This window comes from Diabrotica undecimpunctata, chromosome 1 (assembly GCF_040954645.1).
Source record: "Diabrotica undecimpunctata isolate CICGRU chromosome 1, icDiaUnde3, whole genome shotgun sequence".
Classification (NCBI taxonomy): Eukaryota; Metazoa; Arthropoda; class Insecta; order Coleoptera; family Chrysomelidae; genus Diabrotica; species Diabrotica undecimpunctata.
In genome coordinates this window covers 9,154,852-9,179,242 of record NC_092803.1, presented here as the reverse complement: position 1 = coordinate 9,179,242, position 24,391 = coordinate 9,154,852, and the positions used below count along the sequence as shown (strand labels likewise).

The 24,391-nt window shown below is 33.4% G+C and overlaps 2 protein-coding genes across 2 annotated transcripts in view; one reads left to right on the top strand and one right to left on the bottom strand.

Moving 5' to 3' along the window:
- Window positions 1-24,391, bottom strand: part of LOC140432892 (uncharacterized) — a 48,108-nt gene that overhangs the window by 4,877 nt on the left and 18,840 nt on the right. The window contains exons 6-15 of the mRNA XM_072521268.1: window positions 20,885-21,096; window positions 20,625-20,798; window positions 20,450-20,565; window positions 16,127-16,381; window positions 15,803-16,022; window positions 13,962-14,245; window positions 11,665-11,841; window positions 11,329-11,612; window positions 9,580-9,722; window positions 2,742-3,050 (exon numbers count right to left, since the gene is read on the bottom strand). Coding sequence (XP_072377369.1) covers window positions 2,742-3,050; window positions 9,580-9,722; window positions 11,329-11,612; window positions 11,665-11,841; window positions 13,962-14,245; window positions 15,803-16,022; window positions 16,127-16,381; window positions 20,450-20,565; window positions 20,625-20,798; window positions 20,885-21,096 — 2,174 coding nt within the window. The remainder of the gene's footprint in view (window positions 1-2,741; window positions 3,051-9,579; window positions 9,723-11,328; window positions 11,613-11,664; window positions 11,842-13,961; window positions 14,246-15,802; window positions 16,023-16,126; window positions 16,382-20,449; window positions 20,566-20,624; window positions 20,799-20,884; window positions 21,097-24,391) is intronic.
- On the top strand, window positions 3,168-7,126 carry LOC140437647 (protein SPMIP1-like). The gene is made up of 2 exons (XM_072527279.1): window positions 3,168-3,524; window positions 6,744-7,126. Exons 1-2 carry the CDS (start codon window positions 3,257-3,259, stop codon window positions 7,046-7,048), a joined length of 573 nt encoding a protein of 190 aa, XP_072383380.1. The 5' UTR covers window positions 3,168-3,256; the 3' UTR covers window positions 7,049-7,126.

Here is a 24,391-nt window from a genome sequence, read left to right as displayed (position 1 = left end):
AGTTGCTTCTCTACGACACGATAGTGGATACACGTGTCCATCATATTGTCGCGGGAAATTACCTAAAATTTGCTTAGATCCGTATGATATTGTTCAGTGAATAGTAACGACTTTTTGTCAAGTGTGTTAATATGCCTTCTAGACGTAAGTACACATTTTATTTGTTTCAAAAAATATTTATTTTGGTGGATAGTCGTCACAAATTGTGTATGTTTACCTATTTAGACAAAATCATTCAATACTAATTTGAGGTTACAAATCCACAAACGTGTTTTGAAGAACAACACGTTTGTGAGGGCTAGGAGTGAGCGGTGTCAATGTAAGTTTTGAAGTTTTTCACGTTTATATAGGCCGGGAGTAAATGGTGTAAGAATGCAAAAAAAATAAATAATGATTAAGTGAACAAAACTGGTAACATCATCATCATCTTTGGCTCGACAATCCTCTGTGGATCTTGGCCTGCTCTAAGATTCGTCGCCATTCTGTTCGGTTTCAGGCAACATGTTGCCATCTTCTGATTTTTAATATCCGTAAGTCGGTTTCAACTCCATCTAACCACCTAATTCGCGGTCGGCCTTTGCTTCTTCTTCCTACAGGTGTTCCTGTGGTTAGCTTTTTAGCAATCGTATTTTCTGGCATTCGTATTATGTGTCCAGCCCATCTACTGGTAACAAGTGTTTCTTTTTCAGGAACAACTAGAAAAGTTGACATGGCGAGACTGGCTGCTCATCCAGATGAAATCTACGAACTGTTGATGAAATTGATTCCGATTTGGAAATTGAACTCGGAGATGATGATGACGATTGGGTACCGTCTAAAGAGGAGAATTTGTCTGTACAAGATGATGAGATTGAAGAAAGTGATAAATCTGATAAAAGTGGAGACGAAAATGATTCCGCAGTTCCCAGTACTGTAAAAATTCTCCAAAAATCATCAATGCTAAATTGGGGTAAAACTAATCCATTTAAAAATGAAAATATACCCGAAACAATACTTCCAGATCCCACTGAAGTTTTAACAACATGGTGTTACTTTGAAAAGTATTTAGGAAACTCATTTTTTCAACTGTGTGCAGAACGTACTGCACAATTTTATTTACAAAAACACGGAAGGGAACTTAAACCCAAAGTAACTCCTGAAGAATGAAAAAGTTTTTTGGGATCCATGCAGTGATGGGTTGTTTAAAATTCTCTCGAATTCATTTATATTGGAGCAGTCGCTTTAAACTTCCTGTAATTGTGGATGCCTATCTCTTGGATAATTCCAAGAGATAGGTTGTACCTTTTGAGAGTCAATCTTCAAATTGTGGATGTATGCACGGTAACAGAAGAAATTAAAAAAAATAATCGTCTGTGGAGAGTTCAGCCAATGATCGATTTAGTCAGAAGCCGATGTTAGGAATTAAAGAGAGAATCTGAAGCTGCATTCTCAATAGACGAATAGATGATTCCGTTTCTTGGTCGATATACTTTTCGGCAATATGTAAAAAATAAACCAAGACCTGTGGGTTTAAAAAATTTCGTTTTATCAAAAAGTGATGGTACTGTCCTAGAATTTGAAATATATCAAGGAACAAGTACCAATTTAAGAAATAAAGAAGTGATCAGAAGATATGTATCACTAAATGGAAAGATAATAAATTCGTTTTAATGGCATCTACGGCTTTTGGCCAAGAACCCACACATTTAGTCAAACGATGGGATAAAGCTAGTGCTAGTCGTGTAGAGGTTCCATGTCCAAACGTAATTAAAATTTACAACGAAAAGATAACGAAACGAGTTGATATCTGCGATCAGATGATGGAGTGTTATAGAATTTTCTTCAAAACTCGCAAATGGATATTGAAGGTAATCCTACATCTATTTGATTTAGCTATTGTTAACAGTTGGATGGAATACCGTCGCGACTGCCGAAGTAACAAATACAAATCAAAAGATATTAAAGATCTATTATCCTTTAGCTTAGAACTAGCAGATTATTTGTTATGTGGAAAGAAAAGTCCAAATACAGAAAACGGGGACACAGAAGATGAACAGAAGACCCTCGTCCAAAGAAAATGACACCGCCCCGCCCCCTTACCTTGCACTGACAAAAGATATGATGGTTTTAACCACTGGACTGTCTTGGAAGATCTAAAAAATCTTTTATGTTGCAGATTGGAATCCTGTAAGAGTAGGTCAAGAGTTTCATGCAGCAAATGTAAAGTTTATCTCTGTATGAGCAAAAATCAAAATTGTTTTTTTTAACTTTCACAATAAATAATGTGTTAAAAATATACTAGTTATTAACATTTGTAATAAATGACAATTTGTGTACTTAATATTACTAATAAAGGTTGTAAAATGTTGTAATTTGTTTGTTTTGTTTTCTAGGGGGAGTAGTCATACACTCCCAATACTCACAAATGTGTCAGTCACATAATTGTGCATGTCATGCATGTACTCCTGGGAAACACAATCGTGAGTATCAATAAAATCTGTCAAAGTGACAGCGAAATTCTGAAAAAAAAAAAAATATCTCTTTGTTCCCATATAAATTAAAAAATAGACTGAACAACTTTATATGTCAACTTATATTGTTTTGGGAGTGTAAGGGTTATTAAATCTACTGGTAATCTTAAGTTTTTATACAAGTTCAACTGAACAACACCACATTATAAATTGATTCCTCGTCAAAGTGTGCAAAAATCACTATATACTTATGACTGTTGTTATTTGTTCAATTATGCATAATAAGGTTACCTCCTTTAATCTCTTGTTAAATTGTTTAGCTTGCTCGTTAAGTCGACTATAAACTTCGTCAATTGCTAGTTGTAGTCTTTCTAGACATATTTTACAGAAAGCATTCTCAAATGATGTAATAAACTTTTCTCGAAAGGTTTCTATATTCTTAAGTAAGGCCAGGAAAGACGACAAGTTTTCTATCCAGCTTATCTCACATTGAAGTAAGTATGGTTTATATTTTTGTAGTATTTCTTGCATGCAGTCGTCTAAAGTTGGTTGCAGTTTTGAAGAATCCAAGTAATTAATTTGTTGTTTGTGATAAAATTCCTAAAATATAATTAATATAAGAAAATATGCTGTCTAATATACTAGAATGCAAGTCAAATAAAAAGAAGAAAAAGAACATCTTAATTTAATATGACAATTCTTGTCAAGTAAAAACTATCCATTTTACAAAATGTCAGAATCGTAGTGCATCAAAAAATTATTAAAAAGTTTAATTTTTTTTAAATTTCTGTACATGATCATCAAAAATGTCGCCCCATCCAAGAGGAATAGACCCTAAACTCCAAAATGGCTGGATATATTCTATCCAGAGAGAAGATAAATTGAGACTTCGTTGGTTTCGTAAACACGAGGAGAGATTGAATGAAATAGCCAACAAGAGTTGCTCAAGGATTGTTCCAGAAGAAGATAAAGAAAAATTTGCTCAAGAAATGATAGAAAGTCTTCGAAATACTCAAAGGTTTCCAAGAAAAAAGATCGACGAACTGGAGCCCAGAGAGCCAAGCGCATTGCATGGTAAATAGTGTTGGAGGGTTTGTATTGATGGATATTGCTTAGATTTCCTTGGATATGTTTATGATCTTTATCTACTACTTCAGCTTTTCTCGATTAAAAAGAGTACAAAAATATAGATATCTAAATAAAACTATAAATATATCAAGAACACTTAGAGAATATGCAATTTAAAAACTGTTTGCAAAAGATTAAAAAACGTACCATATATACTGCAGCGATGTTAAAATGAAATATTGGCCTGGGCCACTAAAAAAAAGTATTGCAGACAAACTTGAATTTCTTAAAAACACTAAAATATATTCTAAGCACTATTTTCGATGTTTTGTTCTGATTTGTGGTCTGTTGTTTCACTCTGTTCATTTTTATTGACAATGTGTAGACTGTCCTTAAATAATTCTATCCATTTATCTATAATTATTTTCTGTTAATAGTTGTTTCTGCTCTATGTCGTTGCATGACGCTACTGTCTGTCTGAATGATTTGTTTCATTCTGTTCAAGTTAAGTTTATATTTTTATTTCTACACCTATTCTACATTTCTCTGCATACGATTCTGCGTTTCTTTTTCCCTTAATTTCTCTAAATTTCTTCAGCAATTTTCGTTATAATCAATTTGAGGTCTCTCCATGTCTCCATTCGACTCTGCATTATGTTTTCTCTATTCCAGTTGAGTTGTATTTGGGTAAACTTATTTATGAGTGGATCAAATAACAAATAAGAAAGCCCCATAGTCCGACGAAATTTTAGATAGCTACTTCGTTGGTGTCTTCTGTTCAGTGGGTTTCTGGGTGTCTTGTTTTAGGTGTCTGTCGCCTCTTCAGGACGTGGTTTGTTTCATGGGTGTTGGCACTGAGGTCGCTGCGTTGCGTCTCACTGATGGTTTGTCTCGGTAGATGTTGATTCCTGCGAAGGAGGTGGCTTTCCAGGATAGTCAAAGGTAAAAGGGTTGGTGCTAAAACAGTTCTTTTCAGAAATTATTTTTTTATTAATGGTTATGAATGAAATGACTGAATTTAAATATGTAGATAGATGAATGTGAATTGATGTCGCGTTAAGGGCATGTATGGCTGTATCCTTCCTAAGGACAGATATAATTGTGCAATGGGATCGGGAAACCACAGAACACCAATCTCTCCCTCTCCGTAGCAGAACTCAAAGTAAGATCTAGTTTCAATAGTAAAGTGGAGTTGCCTCCAGGATATCCATCAGTGAGTTCGTTGCTGGCTAAGGCAGCATTTTAGTAGGGAGGGAGGAAGGTTAGTTTTCTTTTGGGGTGTCTGATAAATACATTTTGAAAAGGTAGTTTTGATTGTATTTTGGTACCCTATTACGAGTTTCGGTCAGGTCGCGTCTTCAGAGTAGCGTCTTTGTGAACACCATGCCTAGCTACTAGATCTGGTCGCGAAGTTGGAGTTGATCCCCCCATAGGCTAAGGTCGATTCTTTCAGCAACATTGTTTGTGATGTGTCTGCTAAGATTAGGATGTTTTAAAAGGATTATTTGTGTTTTATTTGGGTAAGGTGTTACTTTCCATCTCCCGCACCACATATCGTCATGGTCAAGGTGATTTTGAGCAAATCTACACATGACATCATCTCGAGACGTTGGTACAAGAGCAGTGTCATCTAGGGAAGTCACTGTTGTATATTGTATACGTGTGACATCGTACATCATGGTACATCGTAGGTACATGGTTATACTAGCGCGGCTTATGCATTTTTATTTTTGTTATTTTAAGTAAAAATAAACTATTTTTGTAAATCGTGGTTGCCATTTTGTTAAAACGCACTAAATCTGGTAAAATCAACTAAAATGTGTTTTGTGTACAAAATGCACAGCGCGCCTGGTTATGAAACGGTTACGCGCTATCGATATTGATCTTTTTAGGCACATTCTTGTATTCTTTAATAGATCGTTCATATTTTAGTTCATAATTTCTCATACAATTTGAATGATAAATAAATTTAGATGCTTTAACAGCTTCATTGTATTTAATCATAAAGGATACAATTTTTTTCATAAAATCAAATATCCTTAGTGAGATGCTATTTGATAATGAAACTTCAATATTTTTTAAACATGCATGACCTTTATAATAACATCATTGATCACATGGTAGTAAAACAGATCTAAAATAGGAATAATGAAAAAGTATACTATTGTAAGGTACTTTTTTCAAACATTATATTTCAAAAATATAAACGATCTAATTTTTAAAAATATGTCTTGTAACTAAATAAATATTCCTCGAATTTTTTATTAAAAACATTTGAGAAACAATTTACAAAAATTACTTAATTTCTAACGAAATCAATTCTACTCGAGGAAAAACACTTTTTTTCGAATGCTTGTAGAATTTCTAATTTTTTTTTCTACCATTTTCTGTTCTACTTAATTTAACATTAGGTTTATCTTTTTGACAAATAATACACATTGAAATTATTTATGTTATTTTCTATTATTTTCTAAATTTATATTCTTGACATCTGATAAGTAGAAAGGTAGCCACTTGGGCGCATTTTGACCTTTGATATACGCGGCTTGAACTATACGTGCATAATTCATAACTCTCGACGTAACGACGCGCTCACTTTACAACTGCTTTATGACATTAAAAAATATATTTAGACATACTTATAATACATAAAATTCTTCGTCTTGGATCGTATAATACGACTATGTAACTTGATGTATAATCTAAAGTTTTATTAACAAATTATATGTATTTTTTAATAAAAATATATCCGTTTAGAATTGTTATAACTTTGTTATAAATATCATTTCGATTAAAATTAAGGTTTAGTTTTAAAGCTGGTAGTGTTTCCTTTAATTTGAGCTATTATAAAGTTATTTTACTCAAAATTCAGCTGAATTACAAGTGAAAAATCGCCTAAATATTGTAATTTTGCAATGTTTTTGCATTCATTTTGCAATATCTCCGGTACTAATTATTAGATCAAGGTTTACCAAACATTATTTTGCAGGTTTCTTTTAAAGAAACAAATTGCATTTCGTAAAATAAATTTATATTTATAAGCAATTTTAAAATTCGAATTTAGCGATTCAAAATAGATAAAAATACACTCTGAAACTCCGTCCACTTTGATCGTTCACGAAAGAACACTGTCCCTAGACTATAATTATTGTTTATGATTTTTATTCTTCCAAACACTTTTTTCTTCATTCCAAATCAGGTAATTTTAATACTTGCCTTTTCTAGACTACATGAAACCTGTAGATCCAGATTTGAAGAAGGTTCTATACGGCAAAGACAAAGATAGTCGCGAACAATATCTCCGCGAAAGAGCTCACATAATTCCTGAGAAACGATACTATCTTCCTGAATGTAGCAGTTGGATTTATGGGTGGAATATGTGGGACACAGTGAAAACTATGACCAAGTATCCTTACGCAAGAGAAGAAGTCATAAAGAATTCATTTTATAGAAGAAGAGGGGTTGAAAGAGATCCAGATTGGTATCGTGAACCTGCAATGTATAGTCCAACGATCTGTATGGAAAACTAACCTCTAAAATTATTAAGTTGATAGATTAAGGAATGTATAATGTTTTCTATAGTCATAGAAAATTAAAATTTAAATTGGTTTTTTCTTTATCTCTAATGAAGGTTGGGTATCTAAGTAAGGTAGAGGCACCACTTATGTATGATTCGAATAAAATCTTTCCGCTCAATGCAATTTTTACTTTAAAATCAGCTCTACTAGGAGATCAACAGATCAGAAAGATTCAATTCATAATGGGAATATTATAACGTTTTATATTTTGAACCACAAAAATCGCTGCTTTTGGCCATCTGTAACACTCTTCCCACACTCTTCCCATTAAGTATGGAATTATTTGACATTTTTGCAGCTTCAAGCTTATTGGTTGATGGACGCCATGCTTATTATCGTACTAATCATAGTGAAATGGCCATTCGGGGGTAGCGGCCATAAGTGCTGTTTCTACCCTATAATTCTTCATATGATCAACGGATATATTTTGCCCAAATTTCTTTAACGGTTTTCTTTGTCTTTCTTCCATATTTTTTACTTGGAAATTTTGCATTATCCAACTTTTTCGATTAAATTATTTTCATCTCGACATTGAACGATCTTAACCAACTTACGCCATGTTTGTTATAACCTTAGTTTGGCGTCGATCAGCGACAGATATAGACCTCCTGTGGATATATTTCTTATTAATTTCAGCCTTTTGTCACCAACAAGACGAAAAAATAGTGAAATTTTTAGACTAAAAGGAATATAAGTCTCTAATATTCACGGAATATTGGAATGTGTGAGTGAGTAATGACTATAATACAAATATGGGTTAAATGGGGCAATATCATAAAAAAATGGGCACAATGATCATCAAATATTGTACGAATACTGATCCACCAATCATCCAACGCTTTTTGAGAAAAATACTAGAAGATATTACGTATTGATAGCAGAAAAACAAAACGCAAATAGTTTAATAGTTTGAAAACCTTTTTAAAACTCGTTTTAAAATTTTTTCTTCCAGCGCCAAGGAATGTTACCTGTAGTTTACCTGTTTTCTGATCTTTTACTGTTGGGTTACAGTCTCACTGACTATTCCCTTACAGCCATTACGTATATCTTCTATTCTTAATTAGGTAGTCTATTTTACTTTTGTACTAGGTAGTACTTTTATATGAAATTGGCTACGTTTTCTTTTAAAGAACGTGTAGTTCAAAAATACCATTGACAGAATCATTTATTACCTAGTTTAAAACACCAGTCTAAACTGAGACTGACTAAAAATTAGTCCTAACACTAAATCCTAAAATTAGTCCTAAGCTGAACTAAAAATTGCCATATGTCGCTTATTCATAACAGCGTTGATTGAACGATCACAGTAAGCTACACCCATCTTTTAATAGTAGAAGATCGCAATGTAAGTAATAACATAGCTTATCAAATTAACAAATTAATATTTGCACCCATACCAACTACACAACATAGACTTCTAATGTGCTTCAAATACACTCAGCATCCGACCACAGAAAATAAAACAGACTGGCCTAGTTTTACAAAGCTGCTAGACGAAAAAGTCCAAAAAGGCCTGTCCCAGAGAAATACGAATACTTTGTGAAAGCTGTTAAAAACGTGTTACCGGCCAACTATCCTTTAAGGATGTAGAACTAGCTATTAACCGGGGTTAACCCCAGAAAATTCTGCACAACTTGAAGAATATTACAGTCTCTTTAAGACTATCGCCAAAGGACAACAAAATAATCTCTCAGATCACAGAAACCAATAGAGAAATAGAGAAAAGGCCTGGTAACTACTGAGGCGTTTGACCTGTGATCTCACTAAAACTACTAGATATGACAATTTTAAAGCTGCTCAAATCGCTCACTTCTTCTTCTTACGATGCCTATCTGTTCCGGATGTTGGCGATCAACATGGCTATCCTAACTTTGCTTGCTGCTATTCTCAATAGTCCGGTTGACGATGTATTAAACCACTTTATCAGGTTTTGAAGCCAAGATATTCTTCTTCTCCCTGGTCCTCTCTTTCCAAATACCTTGCCCTGAACAATGACTTGCAACAAGCCGTATCTCTGTTCATTCCTCATAACATGGCCAAGATATTCTAGTTTGCGCTCTTTGATGGTGTTAATAATCTCACATTCCTTGCCTATTCTACGTAGGACCTCAACATTAGTCACACTATCCACCCATGAAATTCTTAAAATACGTCTGTAACACCACATCTCGAATGCCTCGAGTTTTCTTAAAGAAGCTTCGGAAAGTGTCCAGGCCTCTACTCCGTATAATAACGTAGAAATCGCTCACTAACTACTTAAAAGTGGGAAAATCGTGGGCACAATAAATGTTTCGAACGAAAAAACCCAACGACAGCTAGGAATGTAAAAATAAAATGTAGAAACTAATAAATAATTTATATATCATCTGATTTTCCCAGAATGCTAGTTTTATAGTCTTTAAATATTATGTTTTATTTTAATTCCTTTGAAAGATGCTTCAATTTCTAAGAGACGTATTTCAAAAATGCAACAAGTTACTTACTTTAGCAAATTCTTCTAGTTCTAAAAACGAATCGTGTATGAGTTTTACACTTTTAGAAATAAAATCTTCTCCTGTTAAATGTAGATGCTTATTTAGTAGCATGCCCATGTAATCTTTATTTTGTCTTCCTTTGATAGCACTCTCTGTAACAAATAATACATTTAAAATTGATAGAGAACTGTTATAAAGTATAAAGAAATCATTTTGATATCGTTTTCTAGTTCTAGTTTTTAATTAGAACCTTAAAACTTCCCTTATCTAAAGATGCATGCAGTAAAGAAATTAATATATGTTTTATTATATAAATAATAATGACGCTCTCCGTCTTATTAATAAACTATATAAAAAATTTTATAACAAGAAAAGACTCACATTTTCTGTGATTTCTCAAGAACCCCCTAAATGCTTTTGTAGTTCCAAACATTTTCTAGGTCCACACTCCTATTCTATTTAAAAGTTCTGGCTACAAATTCAACATTTTAGTAGCTTTTAAGTCCAATATGAATACTAGATCATTTATCAATACACATGATGTAGTTCTTCTGCTACACAAGTTTGGTATTTATAAGCTTTGTTGTGCTTCTTGTTAAACAGTTTACATCGGCCAAAGTGGCAGGAGAATAGAGATCCGTATTTCAGAACATTTAAAATTAATTGATAAATACAAAAACACAGACATTTGCAATACTAACTCTGCTTTCTCCAACTATATTCTTTCAATAAATTACTCCTTTTTCCTTCTATACACGTGGAAAGAGAGTAATAGATTGGATATTTTGGAATCATATGAAATTAATAGAGCTAAATCAAATCACATTGAAACACTTTTGAATAAACAGCTTCTGATATCGCAGTTACATTTCCATCAACATCAACTTTTAAGTAAGTTTAATATGGTAGTTCAACCGAACCTACCTTACCAGATTTCTCGACCACCTTTGTGATGTCATTAGGTGAGTTTTACTTTTAATTTCTTTGCTATTCTATATTTTGACTTAGTGTCTGCTTTCTAATACATGGCGTGGGATGCGCAGGAGTACACAATAATTTGAAAGAAGATTAATTCCCGTACCATTCTATCTTGACATACACTTTACATCACCCCATTTAGGCTTCTTAAAGAAGACTTCCAATAATTGCTACCGTTCCCCCTTTTTCAGTCTCTTGTTAAATTCAAAAGTAATGTTAGTTGCCTATCTAAATTCACAACTAAATTTACTTTCGAATACCACTCAGTTACACTTCTGTTTTAACAGCTTTTTTGATTGTCTGTGAATGTGATATCCTTTTAAAGATCCTAATTACCCACTATATTGCCGAATAGTTTCGATGCCAATTGACAGTAGGTACCTACGACAATACTGATACATGTCAATAACAGTGGTCACAACTTCTCTCTCCAAAATGGTACCCATAAGAGAGCAATTTGACTGCTGTAGCCCTTTAAAAATAATTAGATATTCCCTATGACATTGGCAACCTAGCTATTTTTCTTTACATTAGGCTCCGTAAATACCTAGCTAATTTTTTACATTAAGAATTTTCTGTCCACTCCAAGTTCTTTCTTAAAGCTGTGTATTCTTTTGCATTTCAGATGTAGCTTCTCCTACGTTTATAGCTGATGATGATAGAGATGTCGAAACACGTCCTATGTGTTAGAAAATAAAAATATTGTTTTTACAGTTTGTAGTATTACTTAAAGGTTAGTAACTGTATTAAAATATACTTAATATTTAAAATGGTATTTACCCAAAGCAACTGAGAATATTTCAACAGGCTCTGGATGAGTTATGTACAAGCCAATATCAAAAACCTCCGTTAAACATGCTTCAATTTTTGACTCAAAACTTTCTAAATATTCTATTTTCCCCAAATTCTGTTTAGCTTCTTCATAAACATCTTTCAATCCTTTTTCAGTTACTTTGAATCTTTCTCGTAAATTTCGCGCTAATCGTGTGAGTTCTCGTTGGACTTTCTGCATCTTTTTTACTACTCGTTCGGTGTATTCATGTTCTCTTATGTATTCATCAACACTGAAATATGAAATCAATAATAAAAAGTATTTATACGAAAAATTATACTGACTTAGCAATCATATTTGCTTCTGATAATCGTATTCGAGCTATATATTTTTCTCGAGAAGATTCTGTTGTCATTATAATCGTCTCAATTTGCTTTTTAGATGTGTCTTCTAGCCTGAGCAGTTGAGTTTGAAAAAGTGCTACTTCTTGAATGCTGAAGTTACCACCTTCGGAAAACAGCCTGAAACATATCGGGGTTATAGTAGCTAGAAAGCTAGAAAAAACCAACACAGCGCATTTTATTATTTTTCAAAGTTGACTACAAGTGGGAGTAAAACAAAGATTAAATGAAAACCACGTCAACGCAAATGAAGAACTCATTGCTAATCTCTGTGCTTTTAACGAACTGAGAATCAATAATACATTTGTCGACCATAAGCTCCAGTATAAATATACATTTGAAAACACCAGGGGGCACAAATCTATGATTATAGAAAAATCCACCCAAAACAGATTGTAGATATCCGAACTTTAAGCTCAGCAGACGCAGGAAGTGAACACAAACTAGTACTAGAAAAAATAACAATTAAAATAACACCTAAACATTTTCTACAGGATATCACCGAGGAAAAATTCAATGTAGAATCACTGTGGAACGACTCTACAAGAGAAATGTACCAAATGAGGCTAGCACAGAAGATACAGCTGAAACTAATAGATGACACCGAAGATATAAGCGCAAGCTGGGAAAAAATTAAGAACAACATTGAAGAAGCAGCAGCTGAAACTCTAGGAAAACGCAAAGTCATACTGAACAAAAGAAAAAACAACAATATATCGTGGTTCAAAAAAAAAATAAAACAGAAATGTAAAGTGAAACGTGAGGCCTACACGAAGTACAAAACATCAAATACTCCAAAATCCCGAGACAAGTATAGAAGAATACGAAATGAAACTAGTAGAAGAAATTATGAAATAAAATTATAGTTTAAATAAACAAAAGATACAGAAAAATGTTTACCACTTCTCTTGTTTTGAAGTGCAGCTAGACATGACAAAAATCAGAAATTCCAACAAAGAATTTTATAACTATTTAAAAATAAGGGAAATGTCATATGGGGTATAAATAGGGGGGATATATAAAGAATAAGCGAGAATAGAACTGAAATGAATAAAAATTTATATTGAAGAATAGTTATATTAGAATAATATTATAAGCAGAATATTGACTTAATAGAAAATTGAGCGCCAACAAAACAGAAAGTTAACAAAGGAATAAAATCTAAAGAAATTGAAAATGAATGAATTGAAGAGACAATCTGAAAATGTTTGATAAAACTCTACATAAATTCAAATCCATGCAATGGACAATATATTTTTGATAAGCTCATAAAAGGACATCATATAACAACACTTATACTATGTGAAAGAAATAAAAATGAAACAGCTATAGATATAACAGAACTAGTGGCAGTCTAGTGGGACTGCCGGTAGAAGTTATACTTCTATATACGCGTTCGCCGTTACAAATTTATATGGGAGTCAATCTGCACAATCATTACATATGTAATGGTATAGGTAAGAGAGAGCAGAAAGAGAAACAGAATTAGGTATATATGTATATGGTGCATCGTTTGCTGTATATAAACAACATTTGATCTGTAATAGGAGTATAGTAAATGAAGGGTTGAATCAATTCTTTGATGAACATGTATATTTTTATTTTCATATATGTATGAAAGGATGATCATACTCTGCAGTAAAATTCATTGTTTATTTTGTTATTAATATAAAAATACAATACAACACACTGCAACATAATTCAATATAATAATACAATACAAATTAAAATGCAATATTCATAAGTGTTTAAAAAGGACAATATACATAACTTACTTACGCATATGTTTAATTTACCATAATAATAATATTAATAAAATAAAAATATTGTTTCGTGATACAACTGTCAAATTGTCTGACATTGACAGATAGAAAATTTAATTGTTGTTTGTTGTGTATATAAGTACACATTTGAACTTTCTTGAGATATTTACAAGTTTTAATTTATAATTTAACATGCCTAACGAGGCTCAAGACAAATCTGAACAAAATGGAAAAATAATAATATTAATAAATATTAAATATATTTACAAAAGGAACATTTTTATTCTCGAGAGAGAAAGAGAGAAAATATATCTTTCGTCTCTCTCTTACATATATCTTACATATGTAATAATTTTGCCGATCCACGCCGGTACAATCTGTGTTTAATGGACTTGCTTGCATTAAGAATGACTTTCATGCCATCTTCTCTCTATCTTTCTCTCTTACACACACATACACATACCTAACAACACTTACCTTATACTTTTCATAAATTTATAATTGGACGTCTTTAAATCATTTAAAAAGTTCGTACACATAGTTTGGTAGCCCTCTGAAAGATCATTTAATTTTTGCTCCAGCGGTAACAGTCGGTTTTTTATTGTCTGGACAAAGCCACGAATTTCAGAAGAGGAATTCATATTTCCTAGTTCGTTTGCTATCTTATAGCATTCGGCTTCGTATTCTTCACAACAACGGTTACAACCTTCGTCATATTTACTTTTGTAGGCTCTTAGTTGTTTCCTAGTATTTTCAACAAACTAAAAGAAAATACTAAATTGTCAAACTACTAGGGATTGGAAAAGTATTTAGTGCTTTTTTAAATTTTTTTGGCACACGTATAAATTGGCTATAATTATATATTTTATCAAATCTGAGAACCACTTGTCTACGAATTACCAACAAGTCCGTGGGAAAATCATTAATTTACCCCAAAACGCTCGAGTTATAGCTTCTCAAAGATCAACTGCTTGAGACATCAAATTTATTGCGTCTCTCAAAAATGGTGCAAACGCGATTTTGTAAATTTCAAACGATTCACACGGCCTATATAAATAGAATCCCACTCCTCAGCGGGATATCAACTGCGTAAGACCCTGAACCGCAAGCATCTGTCGTTTAGTCGAAATATAATTACTTCTTACCGTCGCGTTTACGAAGACTTCTTTTTATGTATGCTAATAATAATTTATGAGTTATGCCAATTTATTTTTTTTATAATCATATATATTTTATTTTTTACGCCTTCAATTAATAAAGAAGCTAAACTTTATATTCCTACATAATCAAATACAAAATGAAAAATTCGTATTATTATAAAATAAAATTTAGATCAAAATAGTGTTTCCGAGTCAAAAAATGTTGTATATAAATGTAAGTTATGATTCTTCTTTGTTTCTTTAAAAACCAAGTATTTCCGCTTTCTTGTCACTCTATATATATATTTATCCCCATTCTTTTATTTTTTATAGGACCTAATTTAACCACGGCTCTGAAATTATTTTCTTGTGGCATTATTATTACTGATATTTTTTGAATGGAAATAAACCATAATTAATACGAGATTAAGCCACAATTGATTTTAATGGAAATTAAATGTATAACCAACAAGTTGTTGTTAGTAGGTTATGTTTTTCACAATTGATGGTAAAACAAAAAAAAAATAACTTCTAACAGGTTATCTTTCATTCTGAAGAAAAGAAGTAAAAATTTGTCTTATATTAAATCTATTTGTATTTATAGTAACCTATGATGTCTCGTATGTTGCTATACGTTCATTGTTACTGAAGATACTGTGTAGTACTCTTTTGGTAGTCACCTTGTTTGTTTTTTCTTACTTAATATATTCCTTATTTCCTCCCTTTCATTTGCTATGTCGCATGTTAGGATTCCTTCAGTTGTTTATTTTGTGCTAAGCCAGAGGCCTTCTTTAAGTCAATAAATCAAACTTTGTCTTTAAGTTAAACTATTTTTATCCGCAGTAGCCTATGATATCCCGTATGTAACTATACGTTCATTAATAATGAAAACACTGTGTAGTGCCCTTTTAGTAGTCGCCTTGTTTGTTTGTTCTCTCTTGATATATTTGTGAGATCCTTCCCTTTTATTTAACGTATCACACGCTCCAATCGGGCCAATAACAAAGGAGATATGATGTAATACCCTCTTAGCAATGCCGCAATGTGTATTTTTCTATCTTAACATATTAGCTGCTTACTCACACCACAAAACGCTAAAAAAATCAGCAGAATGAACCTTAGCATTTTCTTATGAGATATAGATTTTACTTAATTTAATTGTCCACCCGGTATACTTACATTTTTTTGGCACATAAGGTGGTTCTCGTGCACTCTTAACCCCCTTAATCGTTTTTCGTGGATGGAATACTTAATGTGTAAATACCTGGGTCGATGGAAAGCTATTTTCGTATCATATCTCTCCTTTATTTTTTGTTTCTGTATCTCCACCCACTCTTCAGTAAGTTTTTCTATTTCCTGCCGTCCAGTAGCGAAGTATTGCTCGATAGCTTCCCACAAACTAAAATATATCTTCAATGAAAAACAAGAAAGTTAAAATTGTTTGTTTTGAAATTTGAAAAACAAGGAACAGGGCAGAATGACACAGAAAGCGGCGCCACTTACCCAAACATCCAGTTTTTAACAGCATCGACTTGAAACACACAGTATAGAATCTGGATTGGCAAGATTGGATCTTCGTTTTCTTGGAAGGTTATTTGACTTGCTCGTCTCCTCTGTATCTTAGGGTCCATCTCTAGATCCGGAGGATGTACTTCAAGAAATCTCTTTATTTCAGCCATTAGAACTTCTATGCCTAAATCCATCATATTTTTATATTTGTTAACGACTTCCATTTCGTTGACACTTTGAGTTTTGTAACTAAAAAGTTTTATTAAAAAGTTACAATTAAAATAAAAGTATGAAAATCTAATTGATAAATATATTGCTGATGACCAAAATAGACTTCAGACAAGATATAATATATCGTAGAAGACCTGCTATAAAACTGTATAGTTTCTGGTTTGAGAAAGTTTAAAATAGTGTAAATAAATGTTAACGATTGTATTATTTTTGTTTTTAAATAAAGTTTGTAATTCATAGCTTTATAGCATTTTCTCCCAATCTGTACAATATTTCAATTTGCGTCTTACAAATCTTAGAGAAAAAAACACGAATTGCATCTCAAAATCTTTTAGTACAATAAACATACTTCAATTATTGTGTATTGACATTGATCAATGCCGAGAAGCAATTGTCAATTAAGTGTTAATCATAAAACCGACTGGGAGATTTTTTACCGGAGAGAGTTCATCGATACGATAATAAGCATTCCTTTTGAATGCTGGCCTTTCGCCAGCCAAGTAATGCTGAGATTGTCCCGGTACAAGCGACGTCAGTACATATGACGCCGGTACTAACAATTCCACTATGACGCTTGGGTGCACCGTTGCCTGATATAATCGTATAAAATGAGGAAAGATTCCTATTGAGATTGTCTCTCGAAAGAACATGGTTTTGTTAATACAGATCTATCATTCAGCTGGAAACGCATTCCGCAAAGCTCTCAAAGCAGCTGAAGATGGAAGCTCAGACCAATGGAAAAAAATTGTTAGGAATATTGGAAGAAATCACGATCCTCAGTAATATGGAAACGACAAGAGAGAAAGTACAAGGGATGCTGTAGATTACATTTATTGTTAATGCTGTAGGATGTGTATCCTTTAATTTTGAGAACATTTCTTTGATGGTCAGAACTCTTTTACTTGAAATTTTTACATCTGTAACATTTTTAAATATTCTGGATACAGCTGGAGTGATTTCTTTGATATCATCATCACCATCATCATTGGCTCCACAACCCATGGTGGGTCTTGGCCTGCTCAAGGATAACTCTCCATTCTCTCCTATTCTTCGCCTTGGCTTTCCAGTTTCGTACTCCCAACATTCTCAAGTCTTCCTCCACCTGATCATTAAATCGTGCTCTGTGTCTGCCTCTCCTTCTCACTCCATCTATTTTTTGATTATAAATATGTTTTGGCGGCTCCATCTCATTCATTTTCTCTATGTGACCTAACCACACCATCTGCAATAATGTCGATGTCATCGGCGTACGGTAGTAATTGTACGCTGCGATTAATAATAGTTCCTTTGGTTGTTATTCCAGATTCTCTTATCGCTTTCTCTAGTGCAATATTAAATAGAAGGCATGATAGGCTGTCTCCTTGTCTAAGTCCTATCTGAGACTGAAACTTTCTGGAAACTCTGTTCTGCACTCTAACTTTACAATCGACTCTTGAGAGGGTCGCTTTCATCAATTTTACTAAGTGTACTGGTATGCTGAATTCTATCATGGCCTTGTAGAGTGCGTTTCTTTCAACACTATCATAGGCACATCTAAAATCAACAAACAGGTGATGAGTATCAATGCCATACTCATATGTTTTTTCCAGAGCTTGCCTTAGAAGGAATATTTGATCGGTCGTTGATCTTTCTTTATGTAACCCACACGGATATTTACCTATTATGTCTTCACAATATCCCGATCACAATATCCCGAAAAGCCACCGGTCCAGATAATATCAATGTCGAAATACTTAAACTAATTGCAGATAACGAAAGTAAAAGCCTAGATTTAATAACAGCACTATTCAATAAGATATATGACACAGGTAAAATACCAACAGACTGGCTAAAATCAACATTCGTAGCATTATCAAAAAAATCGAATTCCTCACAATGCGATGATTATCGAATATTAAGCTTGATGTCTCATGTTCTTAAAACTTTTCTCAGAATTATCCATACACGAATTTACAAGAAGTGCGAGTTCCAGATGAGTGACACTCAATTCGGATTTCGAAACGGATTGGGAACACGAGAGGCTCTTTTTGCTTTAAATGTGTTAACGCAACGATGCAGAGACATGAATGTAGATGTATATGCATGTTTTATTGACTATCGAAAAGCATTTGACTGCATTAACCATCAAAAGATGATCGAAATTCTGAGAACAACTGGAGTTGACGAACAAGACTTGCGAATTATCTCAGAACTATACTGGCACCAAACGGCAACAATTGAAATAGAGCACACAACATCCGAAGACATACAAATCCGACGAGGAGTGAGACAGGGTTGCGTCTTATCACCGCTACTCTTTAATTTGTATTCGGAGTCTATATTCAGAGAAGCATTAGACGAGGTCCAAGGCGGAATTAAGATTAACGGAATCAGCATAGACAACATCAGATATGCTGATGATACCGTCTTAATAGCAAGCAACGCACAAGAACTACAAAATATAATAAATGCGGTAGTTCACCAAAGCGAAATGTTCGGTTTACATCTAAACGTTTCCAAAACTAAAACTTTAGTATTTTCAAAGACACCAATAAACGTACAGGTGTATGCCAAGGGTCAAATAATAGAACAGGTAAATTCCATAAAATATTTGGGAACAAATATCAATAGTCAGTGTAATCCAAAAAAAGAAATCCTATCAAGAATCGAACAAGCAAGGAAAACATTCATGAGCATTAAAACATTTTTTACAAGATCAGACCTTAGTCTACAGCTTAGAATCCGAATGATCAGATGTTACGTTTTTTCTATCTTACTGTATGGCTGTGAAAGTTGGACAATGGACTCTGAAATAGAAAAAAGAATAGACGCCTTTGAGATGTATATATACAGACGAATGTTGAGGATTCCATGGGTACAAAGAGTTACTAATGTTGAGGTACTTCGTCGTATGTGTAAACAAAAAGAATTACTAAGAATAATCAAAGAGAGGAAAATGCAATACTTGGGTCATGTGTTGAGAGGCGAAAGATATGAATTACTTCAAGTTATACTGGAAGGAAAAGTACAGGGCAAAAGATCAGTAGGAAGACGCCAGAACTCGTGGCTGAAAGACCTGAGGAGATGGTTCGACCGCTCATCCGCAGAGATCTTTCGCGCAGCAGTTTCCAAAACTACAATTGCCATTTGGATCGCCAACCTTCGAAAGGAGACGGCGCAATGAGAAGAAGAAGAATATCCCGATAGTCGGTCGTAAAGAATATATGCCAATATTTTGTATGTTACGTTTAGGAGGGTTATTCCTCTATAGTTGTCACATATTGTTTGATCTCCTTTCTTGTGGATAGGTACAATTATACCTACATACCAGTCTTCTGGTAACTTTATTTGCTTCCAGATTTCTTTGATATACGGCAATGAACAAAATTATAGATAAAATCCGTAAACTAATTTTCCAAACCAAATTCAGATTTTTGCTTTAATCTGTGCCTTCTAAGAATTGCAAGGCAAAACAGACGCTATTTGCGTCCATACGAAGCCATGTTAGAGTTGCTTCCTAAGACAGAAGAGACTTATTTTCACGTTCAGAGCGACTGTGAATAGCCGTTCTAAAGAGCCCTTTTAGGGCTCGTATACGTATAAGCGGATACACAGACGCACTAAAATATAGATGTTCTTGGAATGTAGTGTGATGATTTATGTTACTGTCTTCTTTGATTGTCACTGGATCAATAGATGTGGTGTTAAAAAGGATTTTTTTAATCATTGCATGTAGAGAAGGATTATCAATAAATAAGTTGTAAAGACTGCTAAGGTTTATTAATGAAACCATTTGTCCGATATTTTAATCACCCTGTCCTTAATTTGTTTTACCAAATTTACCTTTATGGAAAGGTTATGGTATGGCATACAGTACAGGTGTCATTTTGGGGGTTCACCGCTCAGCTAAATGTATTGTGGAATTAATCATAATCTTATGAATCGGGTGAGACAGATTGCCGTGGTCGATAATTTTATCGATATTCAATATTCAAATTGAAGTACTTTGTGAAAAGACACGTTGAAATGACCAATATTTTGTTAAAATAAAATAATAAAAAGGTATCTTATATTAGTTTATATAAGTTAATTTTAATTAATACTTACGACAATTCCATTTTATCTAGAATATTATAAATATTATCTAAAGCATTTGACAAAGCTTTCTCATTACTTCCCTCCATAAGTTTTTCAATTTCTATGTTCAAACTAGCTTCGTACGTCTAAAAATACACGTTTCTATTAGATTTATCATAGGTTACAATAGATTGTTGATAATTACATCTGTCAAGTGTCCATTTCTCCTTATAGTTTCTTCTATATCTTTAAGAACAACCCCTTGAAGTTCTTTAACTCGAATAAAATGTTGGTCCCACAAACAGGCTGCGGCTGTTAGAAAAGCATACGTTTCGTTTATGGTGTCAGTCATTTCGTCTATGCTATTTCCCCAGAAATTCTAGAAACAAGTAGTTTTATGAGTAACTCCATTTTTATAAGTAACTAAGTAATAAATGGAAAGTAATGTTGTTTAAGATAACTTACTTGTAATTCCTCCAATTGGTAAGTGTACTCAATATTCAGTTGCTCCACAGTAGGTGTGTAAATGTCACATTTAAAATCTTCGATCTCCTTTTTATGACAGATTCCAGCGATACACATTGAATGTTTAATTTCATCGAGCTCATCCAGGAAGCGGTGGAAGAGTATAGGAATCACTGATTTGTAAAGGGAGACAATGTTCCTCGCCGTTTGATCTGTAACAGATCAAGTATTTGTTTTGTGTGGAAGATCCCCAGCAAACGAAGCCGAAAAAGTACTTAAAAAATCGAAAAATTACTAGGCGCTATTTTTCAACTGGAATTTCTGTGGGAAGGTAATAGAAAAACATCATAGTTTTTAACATTTAAGCAAAAAGCAACTTTTTTCTGATATATATGCAGAGAGTTTTACGTAGTACGAGTATAAATTGAAAGGTAACCGAGATTGACACTGTTAGGCTATGGCTCCACGAGCGACAGATTGTCGCTAGTAGTAGCAGTAAAATTACGGCGGCAGTAAAGCAGTAAAATCATGGCTCCACGAGCGACAGTTTACAGCGCATATCGCCGCGTTTTGGTCTTGTAGTGGCTCCATGAGCGTTAATATGACGCAGCTACAATCAGTGGTATCTTGTCCGTTTATATAATGTCCGTGTATATAGCAGATAAAATAAATAAATAAATAAGTAAAATAAATTCACACCGATAATACAATAATATAGTATGGATAATCTATCATTTCAACAAAAAGTTGCTTTAATATTGGCATTTTGCCGTCGACGTAGGGTTAAAAAACAACGGAAATGGTGGATTCACCCTGTTCTAGTGCCTAGAAAGACAGAGGGAAAATTTTTGCTTTTACACAACAAATTAAAAGAATATCCTGACAAGTTTTTTGAATATTACAGGATGTCAGTGTCTTCTTTATTTTTTATTATGTGAAATAGAAGATGTCATACGAAAACAGGATACATCAATGCCTGATAGCCTAAGCCCAGAAGAAAAATTAGCAATTCCCTACCTTAAAGTAAGATTTCAAATTACATATTTTATAATCCTATACATGTATCTACCTAAAAATAAAAAAAAAAAAAAACAAAAGATTTAACTATTTAACTTTCATTAGAATAAAAAGGGGCCGCCACCACTTCTTACCTCTGCGTACTCTGTAATTAGGTACTGAATTATCAAGTAGATCGACGGCTCCCATATGTCGATTATATTAATTTATCATATTGGGTTGATGTAATGAATCTTCCTTTTTCAATATCTAACTTGCTTTTTTATGTTAAAATAATTTAAAAAACTCTGATGCGACATAAATTCTGCTTTGTTGCATTCTTTTATTTATGAATCCCGCCAAGCTATCGAAAACGAAACATTAGTACTGAAGGATATTAAAATTTTACTATAAACAATAATTATTAAAATTTTATTTATATGACATGATTAGACAACCACTTATATAGAAATGAATCACCAGTTCGAAGAAGGAAATCCAAAAAATAGATTTTCGGGAAATCAATAAAAACTGTTTATTCTCTCTATTCAACTTTTTCTTGTTTAATTAGAATCCCCAGAAAATTATTAAATGCAAGAATGCAGGGAAAAAGACCTGTTGGAAGACCTAAAAAGAGATGGGAAGATGAAGTCGATGAGGATACCAGGAACTGACTGGGAACGCGTTCATGGAAAAGAACAGCGGTAAATAGAGATGGTTGGAGAAGCCTGTTGAAGGAGGCTAAGGCCCGATTTGGGCTGTAGCGCCATTGGATGGATGGAACTTTTTCTTGTTTAATAATGGCATCTATTATAAAGTATAGTTTGATACGGTTAATTGGGATTGAAAAAAAAACATCCATTGATTTTTGTTATCTAGAATACCGATAAAGAAAATATTGGATTTATTTCTTTCTTAGAACTTATAATTTTTTGTTATGATTTGAGACACAAAATTGTATGAAAAAACTTTAAAGTAATTTATAAAAACAAAGAAACAACTTAACAAACACAGAGAAATAAACAAACAAGAACAAAAATATCCGATTAAATGGCAAATATTACTGCTAAAAAATAGGTCCGGATCTATTCGAACGCGACACGACCTTGACGACGCATCTCGGTCTCGAAACGAAGCGACAATCTACAGAGCGTGGAGCCACTCAGTATCACTGCTGTTGTTTTCATTTATCAAGCTACATTTTACTGCTACTGCTAGCGACAATCTGTCGCTCGTGGAGCCATAGTCTTATGTTGTCGAGAGAGTGTCTGACTTGAGACTTGAACATATAATGCATTTTTGGGCGTACTGTTCGGCTGTAGATGCGATTATAGAATGCCGAAATGCCGCTCCAATCCAACAATTTATAGGAAGAAAGCAAATCGTCAAATTCAACGATTTCAATGGCTTGTAGGTAACGAACTTTAATAATGTAATTTCATAAATTAATAAACCATTTTCTCCATATATTTACGAAGAAAATGCATAAATAAAACAATAAAGGTTTATTGTCCTTTAAATAAGAATTCCGAAAAAAATAAAACTTACTAAATCATTTCTTAGTAACCATAAATACCTGTTGTTTCTATCGAATTTGCAAAGTTGGTCAGATACAAGGAAGAACATTTTATAATCAGGTGTAAGCTTGTAAAAATGAGGCTTTTGACTGGTTTTTACTCAAAAGAAAATATTAAATTGGGAAATATACAGGACAAAGAATGGAATGACTACTACAAGGAACTATTAACAGAACAAAGACCACAATTCATTGGAAAAAAAAACAGGCGAAGACGAAGCAGATTCCCACAACAAGAAATAGAAATAACAGATAGGGAAATGAGAACGGCCATAAAAGCAATCAAAAATAAGAAAGCACCGGGACCTGGAGGCATCTCACCTGAGCTTATAAAATACGGATCAAAAAAATTACACCGGATGATACAATGGATATTTCAGAAAGCCATAAATGGAGAACAGCTCCCAAAGGAATGGACGGCGGCATATATGACATCTATATTTAAGAAAGGAGATAGAAAACGATGCGAAAACTACAGAGGAATAAGCGTAATATCATCAATAGGAAGATTATATGGGAAGATACTGCGAGAAAAGATAGAGCAAGCGATAAAAGGCAAAATCGGAGAGGATCAGGCAGGCTTCACGGCAGGAAGATCATGCATAGACCACATATACACACTGGAACAACTGTTGGAAAAGAAAAAAGCAAAAAATAGAGATATACACTTGGCATTTGTGGACCTGAGAAAGGCGTATGACTCTGTACTAAGGTCAGAACTATGGGAGGCAATGTACAAATTAGAAATACAGACGGAACTCATAGAAGCTACAAAAGCTCTGTATAAAGAAAATAAAGTGTCCATTAAAATGGGAACAAGAATCATAGGAGACTTCACCACAACAAAAAGGCTCCTGCAGGGTTGTTCCACATCTCCAACCCTATTCAAAATATACTTAGAGAAAGCCTTGACTACATGGAAAAGAAAATGCGAA